Raw genomic sequence first — 27,921 nt, forward strand, 5'->3', positions numbered from 1 at the left:
AATCATTTATTACAACCATGTCAAATGAGGTGTTACGTAAGGTACAGAAGTGAATGACGTGTGACTCAGTCCATAATACAAACAAATTTATTTGGTAACAATGCCAAGGGAACAAAAAAGAAACTTACTATTCATTAATCAACACCTGTGTCGACAGTGGAACGCAACAATTTGTAGACGTCATTGTCTACATTGTCATGGTTGTAGCACAGAAACGGTACGTTTCCGGACCTGGGTTCCTATTCCAAATATTGTCTGCTCAGTCCCCTCTTCTAGCCCTAGGAGTTTGTAAGGGGAATTTCCGAGCACCCTGTATTTAAGCAATATATGTTTACTTTGAATACTTTAGGCTCACTGCCATTGTTAGTCAACCTTAATCTGCACAGTTGCTCGACTAACCTTGTGTTAATGCCAGGGGCGCCGGCTTGTCAAAATTATTGGGGGGGCTCTGATCACTGAAATAAATGAATGATGACTCACTACCTCTCTTTTCTAAAAAATAAGAAATACGTCTTCATATAGCAGTTTTTAAGCAGCTATTATATTCCTCATGCAAATGAAATGTAACATGAAAAACGTTTAGAAAATGTTTTAAAGTCTCTTTATGTCTATTGTGTCTGCTCATTTGTTTTTTAGATAACAATTAACATTTTTATTGAAAAGTATGTATTTACATTAAGAGACCAACCTAAAAGTTTTATGCCGACCTCGGTGGCCGAGCGTGTTGGGTGGTAGACTCAACCCGCTTTGATCCAGAGGTCTCGCTTTCGAGTCCCGGCGAGGTCATGGGTGTGTTTTAATGTCCGCAACAGACATGTGATGGGTTGCAAATAACCCATAAAATAAACAATATTTAATAGTTTTATTTAATTATTTACATAAATGCTAACACAAATCGCAGGAAAATGGTTTTACTTTTTTGTTCTTGCTACAATATTTTACTTTTTAAATTTAATTTTGCAATAATAAAAACAAATAGCATGTACACTAAGATATAAATTGACATACACAACAAAAACATATGAACATGATCTAAAAATAAAGCAAAAGTTGCTCTACGCAGTGGGTTAGTTTTTATGAACTCATTAACGAGCGGTCTCAGGTCCAAATTATCAAGCACAGTTTGATGTATGTGAGTACCGCTAAGCTGCTTAGTCTCTTCTACCTCATTGTAGATCTCAAATATGTCTTTAGTCGGCTAATAACACTGAATGACCTTTCGGCTGTGGCTGTCGTCACTGGCACAGTGCTGAGGACCATCATGAATTTGGCTCCTGGAGGGTGCTGACTTCCAAAAGAAACTTCCTTATGTCACGCATGGTAGTTAGAACCACTTTCTTCTGTTTGGCGATATCACCAAGCATGGACATGTGTAAGGAGAGCCTATCGGCATCCAAATCTTTGCGAAAGAATTCTCGCGTTTGCTGAAACTTTGTTGTGCAACTGTTCACAGCTGAGATGCATTCTTTCTCTACGGCTGTTACTTTTTGTAGTCCTGTAGATTCATGTCCTTGTTTAACACATTATTTTGCTGTGTCACACATGTCAGTGTATATTGATTTATAATACTATTTTGGAGTGTAGAACTTGTGATGTTTGGCAGCATCAGGATTTTCAAGTCTCTTAGGGACCTGACGTTGCCGGGGCAATTCTGGCTCAACGAGGCTCGGTTTGCCCTCTGTGCATTTCAGCCAGAACTGCTCAAAACACATTCGCTTTTCTTGAAAGATGTCAGTCAAGTATTTTAGTTTTGATTCCATTTTTTGTAGAACCAATGCGTTGAGACTGAATCTTACAGTTTACCTCTTCTATTTGACCCATCACATGGCAGTAGAGGGAGAGAAAGAAAAATGTCTTGAAGTGAAGCATTGTCTCCAGATATCCAGCACATTTTGATGCTGCGTCAGTAGAATCCTCTTCAGAAAAATTTTCAAGAAAATTGAGAAGGTTTTCATAGATCCTTAAGATCTGTTGCATACTGGAGGCTCTCAACGTCCACCGACGAGGGTAAAGTGGTCGCAGTCCAGTATGGCCAGCCTTCTCATTCACATCAAAAATTTTCCTAAATATTTGCATTCTTTTGGGGGATTCCCAAACAGTCTTTAACAAGTCGTTGGCTAAATTCATTATGTCTCTAATTAATATATGTATAATAGTAAATAATAATTATATACATACTTAGTATATAGTTATAAGTTATGTGATTTGCTGTTTCCGGTCATAGCCCCCCCCCCCCCAAAGTTGATGGTTTATCGGTCTCAGCCCCCCAAAGTTGATGGTATAGAACATTTCAAATGTGTATTTAAAGTTAAGTTCATGTGGCAAAATTCAGAGTAAACTTTACAAGTGAAGAAAAATAATACATTAGATCCTCTTAAGCAAAATTATTGGGGGGGGGCTCTGCCCCCACATCATTAACATTGGGGGGGCTCGAGCCCCCCTAAGCCCCATGGAGTCGGCGCCTATGGTTAATGCGAATACCACGCACCGTTCCCCTTCCCATCCAAACCGATTCTAAAGGCATAAGAGATAATGTTTTACTTCAACCCTATCGCCGCGATCACCCACAGGTAGGTAGAAAACCTATACATAATAACCAAAACTAAAAATCAATAACAAATCAATCAAACGATAGTTTAAAGTCGGATCCGAACCACTATGTGCCTCCACCAGGTATCGAACCCGGGACTCCTTGATTGCAAGGCGAAAACTTATTCACGGCGCAATCGAGAAGGCAGTTATAAATATCTGATACATAAAAAATATCAAATAAATTCCCTTATATGTATTAAATACTAATGTATTTTTACATGTTTAGTAATTTACTTTTATATTTAATAACATTATAAATATTAATCATATAGGCTCCTTCTTGTCAGTTGCTTGGTAGAAAATTTGAAAAGTTTCATGCACATACATAATATATATGTATAGTTTGTGTATGTCTGTGTAGACCACAATCTTCTTCCCCCCCCCAAAAAAAAATCAATCTTCAATGATTTCTCGCCCTGGTAGGGTATGTAGGTGCCTGGCAAAGTCCTCATTCCGTAAATTCACGAACTGTATGAAATCAGAAAAAGACATATATTCCCCCTCGTTTTGAGAAAACCTGTTTCACAACCCACCCCTGTCCTTTCTGTGGTGAAGGACACTCCAGTGGGACAATGAATCTCCCCCCCTATTTACTGCGAGCAGCAAAAGAAGACGGCCGCGCCATCTACTGGCCACCGATGGAAATGCAATTTCAAAGCGCAGCGAGGTTTAAATGTGGGGTAATCCTCTACTCCCTAACTCCTCTATGGCTACACGCACACACACATGCACAAAAATGCAATACAATTTATTAATCTTGAAGGACGTACGTTGTGTTCGTTTACTTAAATACAATCATCTGCTTCAACACCTCCTACCCCCTTCCCCCTCTTCAGGCATGTGTTTCGAGAAAAAGAAGCTTGGCGACTCTTTTGAACGACTCTTCTCAGTGAGCGAGCGCTCATGAGTCGACTCGCACAAATGAACGGCTTGAACCCATCACTACTATTGAGGACTAAACTACCGACTTTGCGCCGCAGAGTCCGTAGTCCGTGCGTTTCGTACACTGTGATTCGTGAGTGTGTGCCACAACTGGAAACACTGGTCAGAAGGTTGTAAGTTGAAGCTGAAGGAGGTATCCAGACTTGTATTTTATTGAACTTCTTCTGCCAATATTTTCAGCAACTGAAAAAAAAAAATTGTCAAGTAATTTGGATTGCCACAAGTGAGTACAATACTTTCATTTCATTTGTAATGTAAGAATTTGAAATATAAATGCTGAAATATTGACACGATACCGATGTTGGGCAATAAACTGTGAAAATGTTAATTTTCTTCTCATAAACAGAACCGCTCAGTTACCTTGTGAATAATACAGATACAACACCAATAAATCAGATACAGATAACTTTAAAATTTTGAAATATAATGAAACTATAAATTGCAACACAGTAGAATACTGGCTTTTCGCGGCCCCAGGCTACCACGTGGTTTTTACATCTGCAGTAAAATTGTTATCTGATGGCTGCTTTAACAATTTATGTTTATCTAAACAGTTTATAAAAATGGGAGAAGTTGTGCACTAGGGTGACCAGACGTCCTGATTTTCGCAGGGCAGTCCTCTGTTTTGGGCCATGTCCTGCGGTATGCTATGCTACTCCGAAAAACCAAATAGGTCCTATTTTTCAACAGTGTCCTTCGAAGTATACAGACGATTTGTTTACCTCTGTGAAACTAGTGTATTTTAAATTAATAGTATTGTTAGTTTGCATAGAAATACTTGAAGATCTAAAAGAATTCACGCTCGCTTCGCTCTCGACATTAGTTTTGCTGTAAAGCTTATATTTATGGCTTAGCAGCAGATATTGCATGCAATCTGTTCATGATAAGATATGCAAGTTGCCGATTGGTGACTAAAGGTATATGCAAGGACACTGAAAATTAAAATAGACCAATTCTGTGGATTTGCATGTTTGATGTATTGATGAGATGCAAGAGACAAATATATTATCAGTATTGGTTATAGTATAAGGGAAACGGATTTCTGGAGAAAGTACTTACGCAAATCATTTTCTGTAGCGTTGTTGATGTTCGGGAATGTAGTTTTGATCCATTTTCATGCGAATGCATGTGGTTTTCTACGAAAATGTATTTCCGACGCGCTATTGCTGCTGCCGCCATTTGCTTTCTGCACAAGAGCACAATACGCGATATTGCTGCTGCTACAAGCCGATGTTGTCCGTATATGCTAAACTGAACAAAAGGGGTGCTAATGGAACCTAACCTAACCTAGTAGGCATACCTCGTCCCCGTGATGGTTCGTGAGGCTATCGTGAATTTTCGGGCAAACATCAATGGTTTTGGGGGCTACCTGTGGATGGTTTGTGGGAAATAAGGAACAACAGTAAGTACTCGTTAATGTAAGAAATAGACATTATTTTCGTTAGAAATTTATTATTTCACCTTAGGAAATGTTCCGCAATGCAGAATAGTACGTTAGCTATATAAAAAGTGCGAAATATATGATTTATAGGTGTTTCCCGTATACTATAATAGTACCAATAGTAAGAAAGAAAAACAGTAAGAATGATAGAGATAGGACTGTAAAATTAAAGAGATAAGCAAAACGTGGAACGATAAGAGAGAAATAAAAGAAGGGAAGACTTCCCTGCCAGAGTGGTTGAACGCTAGGATGCCAGGGGTTCTGGCAGAATCCCGGCTCAGGCATGGATGTTCTTTGCGAGTGTCCATTCATGAATTTAATCATACTGGTACTTGTTTACTATCCTTCGGACACATTTATTTATTTTTACAGAAGAAAATACTTACCATAATAAGTTCCTGTAGCATTGTCGAACATCGGGAAGGTGTTTTGTGTGATGTGGGAATGTTTCGTATCTGAAATTCATGTTATTTGTTGAAAATTAATTCTCCGACAGATAATAGCTAGCCCCACGAACCATTGGCACGTGGATAGGTTAGTTCTGTTAGGTTAGGAAACATAGTTAAAATTTGGTGTCGTGTTAATATCAGGATCTAGAAATTGGAAATAATTGCGAACCATTGGCGCGTAGTTAGGTTAGTTCGTCTCAGGCAAGCGAAAAGGCCTATCAGAAAGACTTACTGGTAATGTGAAAAATTGCAATTAATTTCATCAAAACAACGTTGATACACCTTCAGGAATGTTCCACGAAGCAGATACGTAAGTACGAATGTCAAAAATTGAAGAAACTAAGTAGTTATAGGTGTCCGAAGGATAGTAAACAATTACCTAATCTAAATTAAGTTCTTATTTCTACACCCTCGATTTCCAAATTTCCCACCGATTCAGAGTTCTGCCCCTGGGGTAATTGACCTACTGCCCCCAACCGCTTACATGGCTCCGCTCCGGCTCCCCGGCTTTCTCGATTGAGTCCCTGTTAAAGGCATGTTAGAAATTGGCCGGAATCACCTGCAGCAGCAGCTCTGGGGCTTACCCAACCTTAAGTCATTGGGCACCTGGGAGAAATCCTGTGGGGTAAAGGTGGCCGGAGCATGGAGCTGATCACATCACCTCCAAAATGGCTGAGACCGAGAATGTGTGGGGATGTGCCTCCATGACACGGTGCTATATGCACGGGGAACTTTACACAACATGCTACAACACTCGGTGGTAGCACATAGTGGTTAGGATCCCACATTCAACTGTAGGTCCAGTCCCGATTAGCCTATATGTGGTGCATAAAGTGGACTTAAACAATTCCAATACAACACTAAGGGTCTGGGTTCGCATCCCAGCTTGGGCATGGGTGTTCTTTGTAAGTGTCCCTTCACTAATTTCATCATACAGTAGACTCGGGATCCTGTTAATAATGATTTGTGTGTATGTGTGTGTGTGTGTATGTGTGTGTGTGTGTTTGTGTTTGTTTATATTGCTTAGTAGTTTTGATGTGTGTGTGTTTATATTGTGTTATAGATGTGATGTGTTTGTGTGTGTCTTGTGTAGTAGTTATGCTGTCTGATGTGTTTGTGTTCGTCTTGTGTAGTAATTGTGCTGTCTAATATGTTTGTGTTTGTCTTGTGTAGTAGTTCCTCCATTCATATTGGGGGTTAGGCGTAGAGCTGACAACTCTGTACTGTAAAAAGACATGTCAAGAATCAGCAATATAAGGCCATGGATGTTCCCAAGGTAAAATATTCCGGAGGTAAAATAGTCCCCCGTTCGGATCTCCGGGTGGGGACTACTTTGGGAGGTCCCTGGACTAAGGATAAGATCTACGTTAGGAATAAGGATATTAAATTAGGCACCTGGAATGTTCTGAGCCTTTACCGGCCTGGGGCATTTCAGTGTACAGTTAATGAGATAGTGAAGTATAAATTAGATGTAGTAGCTGTCCAGGAAGTTAGGTGGCCAGGAGAAGGGAATTGTAAAACTAAAAATTATACTTTTTTCTATGGTGGTACTGAAAATCATAATTTTGGAACAGGCTTTTTCATAAATAATAGAATTATCTCGGCTCTTAAAACAGTAGAATTTATCAATGATAGGATATCATATGCAGTTTTACAGGGTAGGTGGTGTAAAATTATTTTAATAAACATACATGCACCAACGGAAGATAAAGATGATAATACTAAAGATGATTTTTATACAGAGTTAGAACAGGTCTTTGATAAATTTTCTCAGTATGATATGAAAATTCTGTTAGGTGACTGTAATGCACAGATTGGCAAAGAAGAGACATTTAAACCCACAATTGGTAAAGAAAGTCTTCATGAATTAAGTAATGATAATGGTATAAGATTGATTACTTTTGCAACCTCAAAGAATTTAATTGTGAAAAGTACCACTTTTAAACATAAAGATATCCATAAATATACCTGGTCTTCTCCAGATGGTAAAACTCATAATCAGATAGATCATATTCTCATTGATAAGAGAAGGCATACTAGTATAATTGACGTTCGTACACATAGAGGTGCTGACTGTGCCAGTGACCATTATTTAGTAATTGCTAAATTAAGAGAAAGACTCTCAGTGATAAATCATAAGCAACAAAATCTAAAAGTTATAAAATTTGATACAGGAAAGTTTGTTGATGAAAGAATTAAGAAAGATTACCAAATTAAACTGTCAAATAGATTTGATGTTTTGCAGGATTTAAATGATGATGACAATATAAATGACACAGACGTAAATAAGAATTGGGAGCACATACGTAATGCAATAGAATCAGCAGCTAAAGAAAGTATAGGATACCATAAACCAAGAAAAAGTAAGCCATGGTTTGATAATGAATGTCATAATCTAATAGAAATAAGAAATCAGGCTAGACTTAGGTGGTTAAATAACTCGGATGATACAAATCTAAGCAATTATAATAGAATAAAGCGAGAAGTTAACCGCACGTTTAGAAGTAAAAAAAGAGATTACTTGAAAAGCAAAATTAACGAAATTGAAACAAACAGCAAAAATAAAAATATCAGAGATTTATATAAAGGTGTAAATGAATTTAGAAAGGGGTGGCAACCTAAAGTAAACTTGATAAAAGATAAAGACGGTGATTTTCTAGCTGACCCAAGCGATATTCTAAATAGATGGAAGAACTACTTTAATGACCTTTTAAATGTCCATGTAGGAGATAAATCAGAAGTAAATGAAGTCCACACAGCAGAACCTTTAGTTCCAGAACCTAACTTGACGGAAGTTAAAGATGCTATTAAAAGGCTAAAGAATAACAAAGCACCTGGCATTGATTTAATACCAGCTGAGTTAATTAAATATGGTGGAAATTCATTAATATGTCAAATTCATAAATTAATTTGTTTAATATGGAATAAAGAAGAAATCCCTCAACAGTGGAAAGAATCCATAATTGTTCCTGTGTTTAAAAAAGGTGATAAAATGAACTGCAGTAATTACCGGGGAATTTCTCTACTCTCAACAACATACAAAATATTGTCTAACATTATTTTAACAAGACTAACCCCATATGCTAATGAAATTATAGGTGATTATCAATGTGGATTTAAACGTAACAGATCAACTACAGATCAAATTTTTCACATCAGACAGACACTTGAAAAAAAGTGGGAATATAATCAAAATGTCCATCAGCTATTCATTGATTTCAAAAAAGCATATGATTCGGTCAAAAGAGATAAATTATATAATATATTAGTACAGTTTGGAATACCTAAGAAGCTTGTTAGTATGATAAAAGTATGCACCAGTGAAACAGAAAGTAAAATTCGTGTGGGTAATAATATGTCTGACAAATTTACAATTCATGATGGGTTAAAACAAGGAGATGCATTATCTCCATTGCTCTTTAATTTTGCCTTAGAATATGCTGTAAGGAAGGTAAAAGAGACTAAAGAAGGACTAAAATTAAATGGTGTGACTCAGTTATTAGCATATGCAGATGATGTAGACTTACTGGGGGATGATGTGAATACAATTAAGAATAATGCTAAAATATTTTTCAAAACTGCTAAAGAGATAGGTTTGGAAGTTAACAAAGAGAAAACTAAATATATGATTACAGGCCGAAACCAAGTGTTAGGTAATAATCAAAATCTAATTATTGATAACAACTCGTTTGAACCAGTTTCCAAATTCAAATACTTAGGAGTAATATTAACAAATGAAAATTATATTAAAGAGGAAATAAAAAGTAGGCTTAATTCAGGAAATGCATGTTACTTCTCTCTTCATAAACTTTTGTCTTCTCGTTTAATATCTAAGAAACTAAAAGTTAAAATATACAAAACAGTAATTTTGCCTGTAGTATTATATGGGTGTGAAACTTGGTCCCTTACATTGAAAGAGGAACATAAATTGAGAGTATTTGAAAATAAAATCCTTAGGAAAATATTTGGACCTAAAAGGGATGAGGAGACAGGTGAGTGGAGAAGGTTACATAATTTAGAACTACATAATTTGTACTCATGTCCAGATATTATTAGAATAATTAAATCAAGAAGACTTAGGTGGGCAGGCCATGTGGCACGAATGGGAGAGGAAAGGGGAGTTTACAGGATTCTTGTTGGGAAACCAGATGGTAAGAGACCTGTAGGAAGGCCAAGACGAAGATGGAGGGACAACGTTGAGATGGACCTAAAGGAAATCGGTAGGGATGGAAAAGAGTATATAGATCTTGCTCAAGATAGGGACAGATGGAAGGCCTGTGTTGCTGCAGCCATGAACCTTCGGGTTTAAGAAGGCTAGAGAGTTAGTTAGTTAGTTATCACCTGCCCACAAATAAGCACCAAATTTTAAGTGCAGATTTGTGATTACGAGGCCGAAATTAGTAAGTATCCCAAATTTCAAACAAATTGGATAAATTCCCTGTATTGTTAAATTATACCATGTTTCACACTGTAGCCAAGGATTATCTACATATTATAGATATTATCCTTGCCGTAGCTCCATGACATGCGTTTGTGCCCCTTGGATTTGAAATGTTAAATGTAATAGCTACCAAGATTTACTGATGTCACTCATTTGGGCATGATTACTGCCAATATGTGGTGATACTATTTTCATTTTTTTATAAACTACTTATGCTATTGTATTTCACACTTTCGAATCCCACCATGGACATTGGTGTTCTTTGTCCAATCAATCAATATATTTCACAGTTAATGTGACAGTTAGGTGGAAGAGGTCATTTATACCGCGCTTGGTAGAACCTGTCCCGCTTCCCGCGCTAGGGAGCGCTCAACAGTTTCGGTGCCAATGAGAAACGAGGAAAAAATCGTCTGCTGGGCAGCGAGGAGCGAATGAAAGCCAGAAGAGAGGCGCTTACGTAGACGCTGTTGCGACGTTGCGTATTTTAATTGGCTGCCTGACTTTGACTTTCCCCAGCACCGAGAAAAGACAGGGAGCAACTAGCGCGGGAACCGGGACAGGTTGTAACAAACGCGGTATAGTGGTTGACTTCACCTAATTTTTTGGTTCAACTCTGTGTCTACTGTGTGTGTTCATCAATTTGGGGCCCTTGTCTGACTGTACCCTCTCCAGAATTGTTAATTTTTTTTAATGGACAGATTTCAATGTTCTATATAAAATAAAATTGATGTTTAGTATGCAGAAACCACAAAGAACAGATGTTTGATCTGACAGTTTCATGCATGTATGAGAAAAACACCTATTCTGAGCTAGTTTCACTCATTTTATCCATCAATAATCCATTTGTGAGACACCCATGTAGCAAAGGACACAGCAAAATTCCCCAATTATTTATAATTAAATCACATGCACATACTCGAATGGCAAGGATAGGAAAACTACACAAGCTGTAAATCACAGATAATGTGTAATTAGATAATGAAGGTCCTGGATGCTTGCACAAATTTAAACAAACCATTAAGGCTCGGCTGGACCTTTGGCATGCGAATGGACGAATTTTGGTAACAGTGTTGTATGGGCACAACGTATTTCTTCAGTTTTACAGAAGAAACTACTTACAGAAATGAGTTTCTGTAGCATTTTGAAAGTTCGTGGAGGTGTTTTCTTGGTAACAGTTTCATACATCGGAGTCACATTTCTTCAATTTTTCACAAGAAACTACTTACGGAAATAAGTTTCTCCAAGGTTTACAACGTTCGTCGAGGTATTTTCTTTCATTGTGGAATATATTTGACCGGGAAATCATGTATTTTTCAAGAGAAATATCTCACCGACGCAAAATTGCCATTGCTTTCATTTGCTTGCCCTACGACAACCGGATGCTGTGTACGTTTGATGATCTAAGCCCCTGTCAGTGTTTCAACACCCCCTTTTTTTACTATGCTTGTCTAACTTAACCAAACCTAACCTATCCTTATCGGAAATGGTTTGTGGGGGCTATGCATGAGCTACCCGGGCTATACGTTAGCTACCTGTGCTTAATGTATAATTTCCACTGGTGACAAACATGATAGTAGGTATTTTTCAGTGCAGAAGGTTGAAACACTGCATACCCACAACGTGAGTCAAGATGTGCCCGCCATAACATGTGTTCCGGAAGCAAAGAAAGGATTAATAAGCATTCAGAATGAGTAAAAAGCATAATGCAGGGTTCCCACACACCTGGAAAACCTGGAAATCTCAGGGAATTTTAAAAAAATACAAATCTCAGGGAAAATCTTGTAATTGATTAATGGTTCCCAATGAAGCAAAACTGAGGGATTATAATATGCTCCTGTCTGTGGATAATCCAGGCTGTTGTAGCATTTCTCTTTCAGCAAGGAACTCGTATCTATTTGTTTGTCTGTTTCTTGTTTTTAAATGTGATTCCAGGGTTGCTGACCCAAGTGTATACCCTCATAAATTTTGCGCTTTTTAAAATTTAATTAACCGATTTCGATCTTTTACATGACGTAAAATATATTTCAAGATGTGGAAAATGCATAATAAAGATAACCTGGTGTCTAAAGTTAACTGTTGTTCATCTGATTTCCCTTATTAGGGAGTAGTTTTAAGTTTTTCTTCCTTCTTTTTTTACAAAAAGACATCTTAAACAATGCAAAAAATAGTTTTAAATTAATACAAATTGATGTCAGGAATTCTGACAACTTGATTCCTTTGACAAAGATTGATATTGGAATTGGTGCTAAAGCTGCTTTTAATGCCAAAGAGGTGAATGAAAATGAGAAGCTTATTTTTTTTACTAGCTTTAGAATTTTTTTGCAACCAACAACAGAGAAGATTGTGGAACGTAGTCCCCTTAAGTTCAGGTTGGTGAGAGCCGCTAGTTGTTTAGTTCCGAAGCAAATGACTCAGTTTCCAAAGCGATGTGCTCAGCGCATGGAAGACCTGATACAGGAACATCTCAGGAGAAAGAGAATGAAGGCTGTAACCGGTGATAAAGTAATTCGCCAATTTAAGACATTGTTGCACAATGTCAGTAGTGAAAAAGAATTGAAAGAGAAGTTTTGTAACTTTTCAATCAAAACTGATGCACTAGATTCTTTTTTACAGGTGTCATGAAGGGCAAGGATGACTTCTCTGAGTTATGGAGCACTGTTAGGTTGGTTTTGATTTTATCACATGACAATGCATATGTGGAAAGTGGGTTTTCTGTAAATAAGCACGTTTTAGTAGAAAACTTGAAAGAAGAGTCTGTTGTGGCTATTCGGCAAGTTTATGAGGCAGTGAAAGTGGTAGGAGGAGTGTCAAATGTAGAAGTAAGCAAAGATATGATCCAGAGTGTTACAGGTGCACATATTAGATACAAAGAAGCATTGCAGAAGATGAGAAAGAAATGTGATCACAAAGAAAACAAAAGAAAAGAAATGAAACAAAAAGCAAGTGAGATCTGTGCTTTACAAGTCAAAGAACAAAAGATGCAAGAAGAAGCAAAGGCTATTGCAGAACAATTAAAAAAAAACTTGAAGCTTCTGAGAAGTAAATTTTCTTAATATGCTGTATCAGACATTAAGTACATTTCTTGTTTTATATTTCAGTCTCAGTAACTTATTATTGCTTTTTAAATCGGTACTAATAAGTGTCACTTCATTTTTATATGTATTAAAATTTCCAATAATTTGTTTGCCTTAACTATTATTGTACGCATTACAGATTAATTGATATTGTATCCATTTATGAACATCTATAAAAAGTATGAAAATATTTCAGTGTTATATATCAGATATGTTAGAAATTGTTTCAGAGGTTGTTTAAAGTTCTAGAAAACTGGTCACCTTTGTTCTTAATTACATGCAAAGAAGTGTAATTTTATTTTATTATTGAACTAGTTTTGTTATTTGCATCAGAAAACAACAGTAATAAAGAAGGTGAGGATGGTATGGCTATGAGGGGAAATAGAGGAGGCCATTGTAAAATTATAGTAGTCATTCACTGTGCATTCAGTACTCTGGAAAAAAATTGAGGATTCTGGAAAACTCAGGGAAAATGGATTTCGAGTTTGCGTGGGAACCCTGATAATGGCACCTTGAACTATGTTCCGCAATACGCAATTGGTAAGTACGAACCATTAAAAACACAAAATATCTGATTTTAATGTGTCTCCGATCTATGAAACTGTTAGTTTTCTTTCGTCGTGGAATCTATGTGACCGGAAATTTATTGTGTCTTTCAAGAAAAATATCTCTCAGACGCACAATAGACGTTCCTTTTATTTGCTTCCTCTACGTGTACCAGATGTTGCGTACGTTTCATGACGTAACTCCCTGTCAGTGTTTCCAACCACGCCGTTGTTTCGGAACAAAATTTTTAAACTATGTTCACCTCAACTATGCTTGCCTAACCTAACTTACCCTTACCGGAAATTGTTCGTGGGGCTATCTGTGAATGGTATCCGTATGTGGGGCTACCTCACAAACCATTGACGGATAGCCCCCCAAACCATTCACGGATAGCCCCATGAACCATTTCCAGTAAGGTTAGGTTAGGCAAGCATAGTTAAAGTTAAAAAAATATTCCGTGCATAGTAGGTATTTTTCGGTGAAGAAGGTTGGAAACACTGCATACCTACTGAGGATGCACAACGCGACTCAGGCGGAGCCTGCCATATTGTGTGTTACGGAAGTGAAAAAAAAAAAGAATAATAATTACTGTTAATGTGAAAAATTGAAATTATTTTCGTGAAAAAAGGAAAAGGCAACCTTCAAGAATCTTTTGCAGTGCAGAATACATAAGTACGAATGTTAAAAATGCCGAAATAAACAAGTGAGAGGTGTTGTGCCAATACGACACTGTTACCCGAATTTTTTCCATGTTTCTTCTCCATTCGAAAAACCTCTTGGATATTTCAAAATATGAAAAATTAGATACACTTAGAATTCCTTCTAGAGCATTGATGTAAATTTTCGTGAAGTTTTCTTTCACTGTTGTCTAGATATTGTCAATAGTTTAATAGGCTTACGTAATCACGAAACTATTGATAGTATCTAGACAACAGTGAAAGATAAGTACACGAAAATTCACGTCAGTGCTCTAGAAGGAATTCTAAGTATATGTAATTTTACATATTTTGAAATATCCAGGAGGTTTTTCGAATGGAGAGGAAAATTTGAAAAAAATCACCCATTCGCATGCCAAAGGTCCAGCTGACCCTTAATTCACATTATTGACAATATGTGAAAGTTAACATTTTTGCATTGTTTATAAGATTGTTAAATGTGAACATGTATTTTTTACCTTGCAGAGGTGTTATAATGAATTAATGAATGGTTTTATGTGATATCATTTATTACTTCATGATTGGGGAACGGATTTATATGTAGTAAAAATGTGCTAAATATGTAAATACATATTTAGTTATTTTATCAAAATAGCCTGTGGAGTTAAGTATAGACTTAGAATCTTAAAAAATTACCTTTTTAATAATATAAGACACTACATGAGCTACATAAAATACAGTATGCTTACATCAACATTAATTGTAAAACAACACTTGCAAGTGTCTTCCAACATTGCTGCCAAAATAATGTTTATAACAACCAGGAACTGATGCTTGAACCCTCATTCTCTGTTGTTAACAACAATTGTGGTAACTGTTTGATCTTGGGACAATGGATTTCTTCAATTTTACATAAGAAACTACTTACGGAAATGAGTTTCTGTAGCATTTTGAAAGTTCGTGAAGGTATTTTCTTTCGTCGTTGAATCTATTCCACCATGAATTTATGTATTTTTGAAGACAAATATATCTCCGATGCACAATTGCTGTTGCTTCTATTTGCTTCCTCTACGTGAACCGGATGTTGCATACGTTTGATGACGTAACCCCCTGTCAGTGTTTCCAACCATGGCATGATTTTCTGATGTTGAATTCCACTATGAACCCTTTTTTTATATAACTTTACCTAACCTAACCTTAACATGAATGGTTTTTGGGGCTATGCATGAATGTTTTGTGGGGCTTTTTCAGTTAAGGTTGGAAACACTGAATTCCACAACCCTACTCAAGCTGTGCCCACCATATTGTGTTTTACGGAAGTGAAAAAAGGAAGAACAATAATTACTGTTAATGTCAAAAAATGAAGTTATTTTCATAAGAAAAGCAAAATCCCACTGTAAAGAATGTTTTACAATGCATAATAGGTAAGTATGAATGTTAATAATGATGAAATAAATGAGTGAGAGGTGTTGTCCCGAGATCAAACAGGTACCTGCAAATATGAAGTATATTTTGAAATATGTAAAAATAACTAGAATGTTCAAAATATGATGCAAAACCTAATATACAAGGTCCGCCCATAAAGAAATCGAACTTTCAAAAAAAAGAACCAACATCCGGCAACATTGCAAGGAGCTGTATCTAAACTTCCCTTCAGTGCATGTTTCAACCTGTACAGTATTGGGCCTAGCGTGCATCAGATGCAGGTCGTGTGCAGGCGGCGTACAAAATACGTGCACCGAGATGGAACGTCGTTACAGATGATACAGGCAGTGAGTGTATGGTGAGATACAACCTGGTGTTTACAATATGACCCCGAAACAAAAAGACAGAGTGTGCAGTGGAAAGGACAGTTCTCGCCCGTAAAGAAAGAAGGAAGGATGTCAAAATCTAAGACAAAGGTGCTGCTGATTGCATTTTTTGATTCCCAAGGACTGATTCACCATGAATGTGTCCCTGAAAACCAATCAGTCAGTGATATTACTAGAAGAAACAGGATGCAGCAGTTAGGAAGGACCTCTTTGATTCTGGCCCGGCCTCATATCGCATTGTCTGTACAACAATACCTTGCTAACCATTCAGTGACAGTGATCAATCACCCTCCATATTCTCCAGACTTAACGTCTGCTAATTTTTTTCCCTTTTTCCCAAGCTTAAGATGGCTATGAAAGGGTGATGATTTGACGATGTCGCAGACCTTAAATTAAATGTTATGGGTATTTTGCGAACACTTACTGTCAATGACTATCAGCAGTGTTTCCAAGACCTGTACAAACACTGGTCAAAGTGTATTGACTCCTCTGCTGATTATTTTGAAGGTGATGTTCAGTTTTTTTATGGGCAAACCTTGTATTTACAACTATGGAAAATAAAAACTGAATTTTTCAAGTCTACATGCTATGATGTGCAGAGATAATATAAAATACAACTTATTTCAGCTCCATACATTATGTATTCACGTATAAATCTGTTCCCTGTTCATGATATTGCTGGTAAGTAAGTTATTTTTATTTATTCAGTGTTAAAATTTTCACGTAACCTTGTGTGGCTTCATACAACAATATTTTGTTTTTAGAAAGTAATGAAAGTACTCCAACAAATGACTATTTGGATGAACAATGATCAAGGGGTTTGTTGCATTCACAAATATCCTTTTTGCTCCTGCAACTATATGGTAATGCTTCCTAATGTTTAATAATTTACAACTACAGTAGAGCGTCGATTATCCGAAGTAATTGGGGGACATGGGTATTCGGAAAACGGGTTTGTTCGGATAATCGAACTGTACATGTTTATTTGCCAAAAAGAAGTACTGTACAGTTTATTTATTCATAAAAACAGGCATCTCTTTAAGTATGTACCCATTCACAAGTCTGGAGATAAAAATAGTGCTACATCATACAGACCAATATCACTCCTGTCACCTCTGTCTATAATCTGTGAAAAAATCATTAAGGACAGATTATTCAGATTTACATCTCCGCATATCGGTACTGCCCAACACGGGTTTCTTCCAGGTAGCTCTTGCTTGACTAATCTTTCAGTTCTCCTTTCACATGCCACTAGGGCTATTTCCAAAAATTCCCAGCTAGATGTGATATACTTGGATATTTCAAAAGCCTTTGACAAAATAAACCATGCTCTTCTTATTCACAAATTACGAACTAGATTTAACATACATGGCAAATTTCTCTCCTTAATCCAGGATTATTTACACTCACGGACACAGCGTGTCACCCTTTCAGGCGCCTCTTCTGATTTTCTTCCTGTCCTGTCTGGGGTACCACAAGGGAGCGTCTTGGGCCCTCTCTTGTTCATCCTATACATGGACGATCTCCCTCAAAGACTTTCCTCATTTCCTGTCAATTTACTCATGTTTGCTGACGACTGTAAACTTTTCAAAGAAATCTCAACCACGGAAGATGCTGTGATTCTCCAGAATGCTCTTTCCGAACTTGTCACATGGTGTAACCAGTGGAATCTACAACTTAACCCACAGAAATGTTCCTCCCTCACAGTCTCTTTAAAAAAGAAAAAAATACATTCTCATTATGTTCTTGAAAACAATTATATTACTACAGTTGCGGCCCAAAAAGATCTAGGTGTTATAATAGATGAAAAGCTGAACTTTAAGGAACACATCGCAGCTACAACTAAAAGTGCAATGCGCCTCTTAGGCCTCCTGTACAGATTCACTGAAATTGATACTCCAACTTCTCTTAGCCTGTTTTTCAAGTCATTCATTTCTCCGATTCTCGAATACTGTTCTCCAGTCTGGGCCATGGCTTCCAATACAAATCTTTCTAGCATGGATTCCGTCCTCAGCTTCTTTACCGCCATTGTTCGTCATAGAATTCCTTCTTTGCGGCATCTTCAGAAACCTGACATCCTGACTACTTTGAACATTCAGTTACTGCAGACCCGACGCGATATGGCCGATATGAATTTTTTCTATAAAATCATCAATGGGAAATTAAGATCTGAATCTCTTCTTACAGAATTCAACTTCAGAGTTCCCTCTCGATCGACCCGAAACACTGAATTGTTCCACACCTCCACAGCTAGGCTTTCTCTTATACAGCGCGCTCTATTCCACAGGCTGCCCCAGTTCTACAATAATTTACCCATAAACATAGACATTTTTGCCCCTGAAAGCACTTTTCGATCTTCCCTAAAAATGAATATGTAAATCTTTGTTTGTTTCATTGTTTATGCCTTATGTTTATATTTAAATTTTCTTGTTTTTACCTTAAACCACCTTGACTTGTTCTTGTTATTTGTTAGAGTTTTCAGTGTAAAATGGCCTTAAAAGTGCTGTATCTGAAACTTTGAATAAATAAATAAATAAACAAAGTAACGTACAAAGGCAACTTTAGTAGGAATATATAGTATGTGGTACAGTTTATTAAACAAAAATATGTACATATTACATACGCATTTTGCATGAAAAATACACACAGTACACAAAATTAACGTTTAAAAAAATCCTTTATTTTGGTCTGTCTAAGCAAGCCTACACGCTTACGAGCAGCTAAGTCACGTACTTTTTTCATTACAGATATCTGAAAGTGAGCGAGTACACAGTTCGGTTAAGCGGTCGTTCGGTTGACCGACGTTCGGATAATCGACGCTCTACTGTATTAGAAAGCCTTTTACAATACTGCAAATGATTGTAGAAGTAAGTTTGAAGCTTGGAGAAACTAATTAGCACAGTTAAAAGTTTCACTAACTACATAATTTTCTGGAGAATTTATACACTGCTCGACAAAACTTAAGCAACTCTATACAACGTGGGATAGGTGAGATGTGGTGCCCATTCAATACTTGTATGAGACATGTACAAACATAAACAAGCACAGGCAGTGCGAGTGCACACTATAACGCATGTGCAGCACCTTTAAAACCAAGATTAACAGCTTGTGCCTGCCAGCACAAACCACAGCCTAGTATTTTCCCAGTCTTCAAGCAGTGAAGTGGTGGTTCATGAGTGGGATATCAAGTGTAGACAACTTGAAATGACTCCTAGACACCATTTGAGTGACGTTGACTGAGGTCGAATATTTGGATGACTGGAAATGGGCGGTCCCAAGTGGAAGTCGCACATGAATTCAATGTGAATAAAAGTATCTTGTCAAGGTTGTGACTTTGCTTCCAAAATGGTCTTGCTGTCAGTAGACGTCATGGAGGAGGCCATCCGAGGACAACATCAGCAGCTGATGACCGGTTTCTCACAATCACTGCCAGACGTAACCACCAAGAGTCCTGCTCTCAACTGGCAAACGATTGTTTCAAGTTACGGGATGACGTGTTAGTCGTGAAACTGTCCGTAGGCGGCTGAACAAAGCAGGATTGTATGCCAGGAGGCCTGTGCTGTGTGTGCCATTGAAATGGGAGCACAAACGTGCGCAATACACATGGTGTCAGGAACATGTCGAATGAGGAGAAGGCCAGTAGGCACGACTAATGTTCTCTGATGAGTCTCGATACAGCCTATCATCTGATTCTGGTCGGATATCCATGTGGAGAGAGCCAGAAACACGATATCACCCTAACTTCATTGTTGAAAGGCTGTCCTTTGGAGGTTGTTCCATCATGGTGTGGGGTGGTATCATGCTGGATAGGAAAACGAACCTCCATATTGTGGAACATGGAACTTTGATGCCACAACGTTATCGGGATGAAATTCTCCATTCATGTGTTCCATAAACAAATGCTTTTTCACTGCTCCAATTTCCATGGAGCATTTGGTCCGGAGTTACTTTTTATGGATGACAATGCACGCCCACACCGTGCACATCTTGTGTCTGATTATCTGGAGACAGAAGACATTGCCCGTATTGAATGGCCTGCATACTCGCTGGACCTTAATCCAATCGAGTATGTTTGGGATGCTCTTGGGCAAAGAATAGCGCATTGCAATCCACCACCACGAAGAATTCCTGAACTGCAGAGAGCCCCCTTAGAGCAATGGCCCCGTCTTCCTCAAGACTTGATAACCACACTGATCCACAGCATGGAGGCCAGATGTCGTGCCTGTGTGTCTGTTCTAGGTGGTTACACACCATATTGACAGCCTGTGCCGTCTTAGATTCCAGCTTTTCATGTAGAGTTATAGTGGTACTGAACTTTCTGCCACCCTGTACACCATATCTGCATTGTTGGTGTTCATTTGTGTTGCATTGTTCATCTGTACCTTCCTTATGTTCATTCAACTTGGTGAATTGACATTTTCCTTTCATTTAGTCCTACTTCGTTCGAGTTGCTTAAGTTTTGTGGAGCAGTGTAATTTGAAAAGTAGCTTATGCCATTATCTGCACTTTCCACGGAGCACCCATTCTTCATTTTTCAGACACAGGCGACCATCAGAGGCTCCTAGGGGGTTTCGTGCTTGAGACCACAAATCATGTAATCAGCTGTTGGAGGCATTTAGAGATTCCCTTCACACCCCATGCCACGTGAAGTAGCAGCAGCAGTCCAGTAGACAATGGCTGCTTGTGAAGAGATGTTTCTATGCCCATGGGCCATGATTCGCATTCAATTCCAGATACCAGTGTAACAAAATCAAATAATCATGTTTTGTGTTTAAGTGGAAATTTCATTTATAGCAACACTGACATATAGGTTATGCAGTAAGATGCATTTTCTTGCTTAAATGCATCATGTTGGCTTGTTAAGAACGTTTCATTGTTTGAAACTATTTGTTTAATATAAGGTTCCATGTTCAGCTGCTGAGTGATTGTCAGCCATCAACTGCATAAGTGTTATTCCATGCATTATTTTATCTGTACATTATAAATTTAATAACTAATATGTAGCAAGGTGGTAGTTGTCAGAATGAAACTTCTCAGCCCAATTATTTTCTGCACATATCTTTGGGTCTCGATGTGTGACACATTGCTGTAATGTTACTGTCTCTCAGGGTTTAGTACAAAGATAAGTTGTTGCTTTTGATGCCCTCTGTATGTTTCTGTGGTCCATGCGTGCCTTCTTTATAAGACCCAATATGTGTATAATTCTGTGAGACAAATGTCAAAAGTCACACTTTTAGTCCAAAAATGGAATCGAAAATAAAATATCTAAGTACTCCAAACTAGGGGTGAGGGATGTACTTTGCAGTCTGTAACAGTAACATGGCCATTACTTTATAATCTGTCATCATGAATTCAGGTCAAGTTTTTCAAATGGTACATCTAATGAGACTAGTTTTTACCTCAGAAATTCCATTTCTACGATCAGATTTGCCATATGTGCCGTGGCATATAATGTTGACATGATCTTTGCTTCATGTCCTAATATGGTCCCAATCTTGTACTCAAACACAAATGGGGCTCCCTGATGGCATAAAGTTGACACTGCCACCTTCTAATTAAAAAAGTCAAGGTTCAAACCATATGTTTGGATACCACTTTAAACATTGATCCAGTCTCGATTAACATACCTGGGTTATAGTGAACTTAAAACAAACGTTTGTCAACTGGAGTGCATGCTCTGTAATTATTTTTCTTCTTCAGGTGAAGCTAACTTGAACAATGCCAAAAGTGAGAAAAGAAAGCTCAGATTCATCAGACTCAGGACCAGAGGATGTAAGTTTTTTTATAATATTGGATGTACATTTTGAGTGATTTCTGTTGTGTTAGGTGTTAATATCAGCATGTTTCCAGTTTGATCATAACTGCAAATAAACCCCTAGTTCCAATATGGATGGTGGTGGATGCAGTTAAATTATAGAATAAACATGCAAATAACATTAGTACGTTTTATGTTTATTGACTATACACACTACACAAAAGGAAAGTTTCAAAATACCAACCACAGTTTACTTATATCTTATTGTTTTCTGTCTCCTTAAAATTTGATACAGTTGTTCTGTCCTTTTCTCCTATGTTCTTCTGGTGGTATTTACTTCTAGTTTTCCAAAACTTTTTCGAGCCCATGACACACAGTATACAAAGTGTGGCACTCTTGAGACTGGCGCTCTGTTCCGTCCAGCTCCCTGATAAAATTCAAAGAGATCCACTTATCTGGGATTCCAGCATGAACTCATATTTCCCTGCCCCCTTTTTTTAATGCAAACATTGCTTCAGGGAACTTATGATTTCATCAGTGCTCTGATATTCCTCTGGATCAAGAGCATTGTGAAGCACTTCATGTAATATGTCCAAAATTTGGCAGATCCTTACAGCTTAGTGAGACATGACTGGTGGAATGTAGAGTCTTAGAGTTTTGTAGTCGTAACTAAATGGGTGAAATCTTTATTATCTTATACCATCACTTTTTTGCAGAGAAATCCTCCACCATCCAAGAAGGCCAAACCAGCCAAATCAGCATCGAGTTCTGCATCAAATGATGATAGTGAGTATAGCTGGGTGTTAGACAAAAATCGCACCGTGAAAGTAAGAGAGTTTCGAGGAAAGGTGTATGTGGACATCCGGGAGTATTATGAAGCAGATGGAGAGTTGAAGCCATCAAAGAAAGGTGAGGAAAAGTTCTTAGATGCTTGTTGTTGTGGGAATCTTATAAAGTGCTTACATTTGGCCTTCTTTCTGTGTGAAATGTGAAATAAATGATGCACCGTTCTAAATTTTGGAAAGTAAGAATGCTATATTACAAATAATACAAGGTATAGTCAATAAATAACAGGCCTTAATTTTTGACATGGTCACCCTGCTTTTCAACACACTTGGTCCACCTGTCCACAAGCTTGCAGATACCCTCCGGCATGGCATGTAACCATCTTTGCACCACCTCGATCACCTCATTGTCATCTGCAAACTTATGACCCAACAAATGTTTTTTTCAAAGGTCCAAACAAGTGAAAATCCGATGGTGCCAAGTCGGGACTGTATGATGGATGTTTCAACATCTGAAATTTCAGATCACGTATTGTATCCTTTGTATGCACAGCCGTATGGGGGCGGGCGTTGTCATGCAGCAGCAATACTGCTTTTGAGAGAAGTTCCCGACTTTTTGATCATATGGCAAGCCAAGGTCATAATGGATGATATTGAATGCAGATCCATGACTCATGTTGAATTCCACGGCAATTTCCTCAAGAGTGACTCGCCTGTTGGCATGGATTCGCTGGTAGATCTGCTGTTTCACTGTCTCAGTTCCCACACAAACTGTTCTCCCACTCCGCTGTTCATCACTCACATTTTGTTCGCAGGCAGAAACTGCTTGATCGTCCCAACACCTGTGTGGCATATTTCTAAGGAACCATTTTGTGTCCAGTGATACAATTTTTCGTTGTGCATCAATCTCCCTGAAAGTTATAATAAAATTCCTGTTATTTAATGACTGTGCCTTGTACATTGCTTTCTTTACCATAAATCAGCTTTTGCTTATAGAAAACAACATATACTGCAGTAATTATGAGTAAATAAAATGTTTTTTCCAGTCAAGCTGAAAGTTTAATGTTGTTCATAAATCATTGCACATAGTCTTTCTAATAAGGGTATTTCGTTAAGATTTCTTGTAAATGTCTATGATGCAGTACGTTTTCATCAATTAATTTCAGTGTTACAATCCCTCATCTGGGTACTTTCATCAGGATTTTCTTGTGTACCCTGAAATTAAGAGCCCTGTGTCCCATCCCATGTACACTTAATTTGAATGAATGAATAGTTTGTTTATCCAAAACCATAGAACGGGTGTGCCCACATTCCTCCAATAAAGCAAAGATATTCTTCTTATAGGTATTAAGTAAAATAAATTCAAATGTGCAAAAACATTTGAGGAGTAAAGAATTCTGAGTTAAATGCAACAAAAAGAGGCAGTGAAACCAGCAGATGATCATTTGAAATTCAAGCATAGAATGTTGCACAACACTTGGTAGTAATAATTTTCATTTAATTCCTGTTGTTCCCTGTGGAACATAGGGCATCAACAAAGCATCTCCACCTGGTCCTACTGACGGCAGTTCTCTTCACTTCATTCCAGCTCTTTCCTTCCTCCAAGGCCTCAGCGTGAACAGATCTTCGCCACGTCTGTCTAGGCCTCCCTCTTTTCCTTCTTTCCTGCGGGTTCCAAATCGTTTTTGTTACTTTCCATGTCTCAGACCCATATAACAGTACAGACTTAACATTACTTCGAAAAATACGAAGTTTGGTCTTCATAGATATCTTCTTGTTTTTCCATACTGGATAGAGCCTCACAAAGGTACCATTTGCTTTTTGGATTCGTTGAGAAACATTCTATGCAGCCCCTCCGTCTTTTGCCACCACACTACCCAGGTAAGTAAAGCTATCCACATTTTCAATAATCTCTTCACCAATATTAAACGGGTCTCTTTTTGTGGAGTTAATCCTCAGTGTCTTGGTCTTCTTGGAGTTGATCACAAGTCCTGCTTTTTTTGCACTTTCTATCAGATCTGCTAATTTTGTTTGCATATCACCATGTGCTTCAGATAAGAAGCACAAATCGTCTGCAAAATCAAGGTCTTCTAGTCTGTTATTCAATTCCCATTGGATACCACATCTTTTCCCTCCTATTACATTTCGCATCACTGCATCGATCACAATCAAGCACATTGTAGGTGATAATATACAACCTTGCCTCACTCCAGACTGCACATCTATTGGTTCAGATACACGGCCTTCATGTATAACTCTACATGTATAATCACGATAAGTTTCTCGGATAAGATCAAGAATTTTTGTGGGCACTCCATATCGTTTCACTTCCTTCCACATTGCATATCTGTTGACAGAGTCAAATGCTTTCTCAAAGTCAACGAAAACTGTATAGAGACGAGATCAACATTCTATACATTGCTCCAAAATTATCCGCAAGGTGTTAATTTGATCAATACAAGAGCGATTTGGTCGAAACCCTGCCTGTTCTCTTCTGAGTCTCAAGTTAACATGCTCCTTAATTCTGTTTAGGATAACTCTAGTGAAGATCTTACTCGGAATGGAGAGAAGTGCTATACCTCTCCAGTTGTTACACTTTGATGTATCCCCTTTTTTCGGTAGCTTCACCAACAGGCCACTCCTCAGTCCTTAGGCATCACTCCCTCTATCCATATCTTCTCAAATAAGGGCTGCAACATATTTGCTGTGGTGTTTATGTCACTTTTCATCACTTCCGGTGCTATGTTGTCGACACCAGCTGCTTTACAATTACGTACCTCTTTCAGAGTCTGTTGAATCTCTCCTACTGTTGGAACATCCATCCTAATTCTTACACTGGGGCCAACATCACCATCATTATCATCTTCCTCTTGCCCCTGGTCTATCTGAGCATCCACAGAACGATTAAGGGTTGCAGAGAAGTGCTCCTTCTAACGTTTCAGTTGGTTCTCAGTATTCATAAGGAGGGTACCATCTTTACTTCTCACTGGTCGATTTCTCTGCATCTGTTTCCTTGACAGAACTTTTGTGATGTTGTATAGTTCTTTAAGATTCCTCTTTTTTGCTGCTTCCTCCGCCTTCCCGAGACAGATTGTCTACCCAGTTTCTTTGATCCCTACGAACACTACTCTTTACTTCTCGATCCTTCTCTGTATACTTTGTTGCAATTCTGCCTTCCTTGCCCTTGTCCTGCTTGAGTTCATTGCCTCCTTAATTACTTTTCGCTCATTAATTTTTTTCCCAGGTCTGCAGAGACATCCAATCTTTTTTCTTCCTATCCTTAAAGCCCAGAACCTTTTCACTTACTTCTGCGAAAGCAGATCGGATTTTTGTCCATTCTCTTTCAATTGTTTCATTCTGCTCACTTTCATCGCTCAATACTTGGAACCGATTTCTCAGTTCAGTCCTGAAGGTTTCCTGGAGATTCTTATCCTTTAACTTACTAACATCATACCGCTTCCTTGTCTGTTCCATTCTCTTCTTCTGAGCTTGAATCTTCATTTTAAAGTTAGCCACTACCAAATGATGATCACTCCCAATGTCTGCACCTCTCTTGTTTCTTACATCCTGTAGCGAACGTCGCCACCTCCGTCCAATTGCCACGTGGTCTATCTGGTTTTCTGTTCTATGGTCTGGTGATACCCACATTACCTTATGGCATTTCTTGTGAGGAAATATAGTACCACCAATAACTAATTCATGGCTAGCACAGAAATCCACATAAAGTTGTCCATTTCATTACGCTCTCCTAAACCATGCTTACCCATGACATGCTAATAATAATAATAAAAAAAAGTTCTCTCACTTCCAGTCAAAATAGAATGCTGCTTCCTTTTTGTTTAACTTCTTCAAACTTAGAGCACTGACAAATAGTTGCGTTGTTTCAATATTTTGAAAGTGAAAATAAATAGGAGCAATATTTATTAGAGCCAAATTGAGTTTATCACACTCAAATTTTATTTCAGGAATCAGCTTAACAGGCGTACAGTTTCATAAATTAAAGGATCTCATGCCAGAGATTGAGAAGACCTTGAAGAAGATGTGAGGGAATGTCATCAGTTTCCACTTTTTGTTTCTGAACCCATTTTGAATGTATGTGTGTAAAGTTATTGTAAGTTTTTAATATGGCATAGGTAGTGTCTGATCTGCAGATGGTTATTCATGTGTACAAATAAAATGTAAAGGCATTTTTTCCATATTACTAGATACTTTTTTATTTTCAAAATTTATCAAAAACCTTACAAATATTCACTAAACCTGGTTGTGGATGTTGTGCCAGTAATAATAACATGTACCATAATTTTGCACTGGTATTGGAAACATTTTTGTCATTGTAAACAAACTTTTACTTCAATAAAGTATGTATTGTATTTAAAGATCTTATGTGTGGTTCTACATTAAACATTGATAAAGAAAAGGGTCCCATCTTTAAAAATTATGTACATTCAACATATCACCCTATCCACCTTCTGCTGATACTGATAGCCAGAAGAAGGAGCCCTGGAGGAAGTCTGTGTTAGAATGCCAAAATATTGTTATGCATGTACCAAACACTTCTAAGTGAAAGTAGCCAAATTATTAATTACACATCCACGGTTACATCAAGAAAGGTCACATCACAAGAAGGAGCATCCACTTAAAATTCAATTCCTCGATTCATAAAACATTCTATCATCCAACATAGCTACCATCGCAGGCCAATTTGCAGATGGTGATCTTGTGGCAACCAGACTGCTTTGGAAACTAGCACTTGCCCGCTGTTAAGGCGTAAAGACATATATACAAGGGCTATTTTTTTTTCAAGGTCCGATCGGTCGCGAAATAAAAACCACAGTGAAATTAAAAATGTTTTTATTTGCAACATTTAGCTACACCTTCAAGCTACTTCTCTACATAGTCGCCGGCCATATTTAGACATTTGTCTTAGCGTGGTATGAACTTTTCAATACCTTCGTCATAGAAGGCAGCCACCTGTGCTTTCAGCCAATTCTCTACGCTGGCCTGCAGGTCGTTGTCTGTGCCAAAATGCTGTCATCCTAGCTAGCGTTCCATGTGCATAGAGAGATGAAAATCTGAGGGAGCCAAGTCTGGGCTGTAAGGTGGGTGGTTAAACGCTGCAGGAGCGTCTGTGTTGCAGCTGCAGTGTGCGGCCGAGCATTGTCATGAAGAAGGACAATGCCTGATGATGACATTCCTCATTGCTTGTTCTGAATTGCCCTTCGTAGACGTTGAAGCATCACGCTGTATGAGGCTGCAGTGATGGTCGTGCTACGTTCCATGAATTCCACAATCAACACTCCTTTTCTGTCTCAGAACACAGTAGCCATACACTTTCTGATGAAGAAGGTTCGCTTGCACTTCTTTGGCTTACTCGGTGAATGGGAATGCATCCGCTGTTTGGATTGCTCTTTTGTTTCTTCATTTTCGAA

General features: G+C 38.0%; 1 protein-coding gene across 2 annotated transcripts; it reads left to right on the top strand.

Annotated features, from left to right (window-relative positions):
- The first annotated feature begins 3,597 nt into the window (after nucleotides 1-3,597).
- LOC145995222 (RNA polymerase II transcriptional coactivator-like) lies at nucleotides 3,598-26,872 on the top strand. Of its 2 annotated transcripts, none has more exons than XM_083131786.1 (4): nucleotides 3,598-3,757; nucleotides 21,653-21,724; nucleotides 22,424-22,616; nucleotides 26,458-26,872. In XM_083131786.1, the coding sequence occupies exons 2-4, from the start codon at nucleotides 21,671-21,673 to the stop codon at nucleotides 26,535-26,537; spliced, it is 327 nt and encodes a 108-aa protein (XP_082987912.1). In that variant the 5' UTR covers nucleotides 3,598-3,757; nucleotides 21,653-21,670; the 3' UTR covers nucleotides 26,538-26,872. The 2 variants fall into 2 exon arrangements, with proteins under 2 accessions (XP_082987912.1, XP_082987913.1); XM_083131787.1 differs by lacking the exon at nucleotides 3,598-3,757 and adding an exon at nucleotides 18,799-18,819.
- The last annotated feature ends 1,049 nt before the right edge of the window (nucleotides 26,873-27,921 follow it).

The sequence above is a fragment of the Lepisma saccharinum genome, chromosome 11 (genome assembly GCF_977018435.1).
Source record: "Lepisma saccharinum chromosome 11, izLepSacc3.1, whole genome shotgun sequence".
NCBI classification, from domain to species: Eukaryota; Metazoa; Arthropoda; class Insecta; order Zygentoma; family Lepismatidae; genus Lepisma; species Lepisma saccharinum.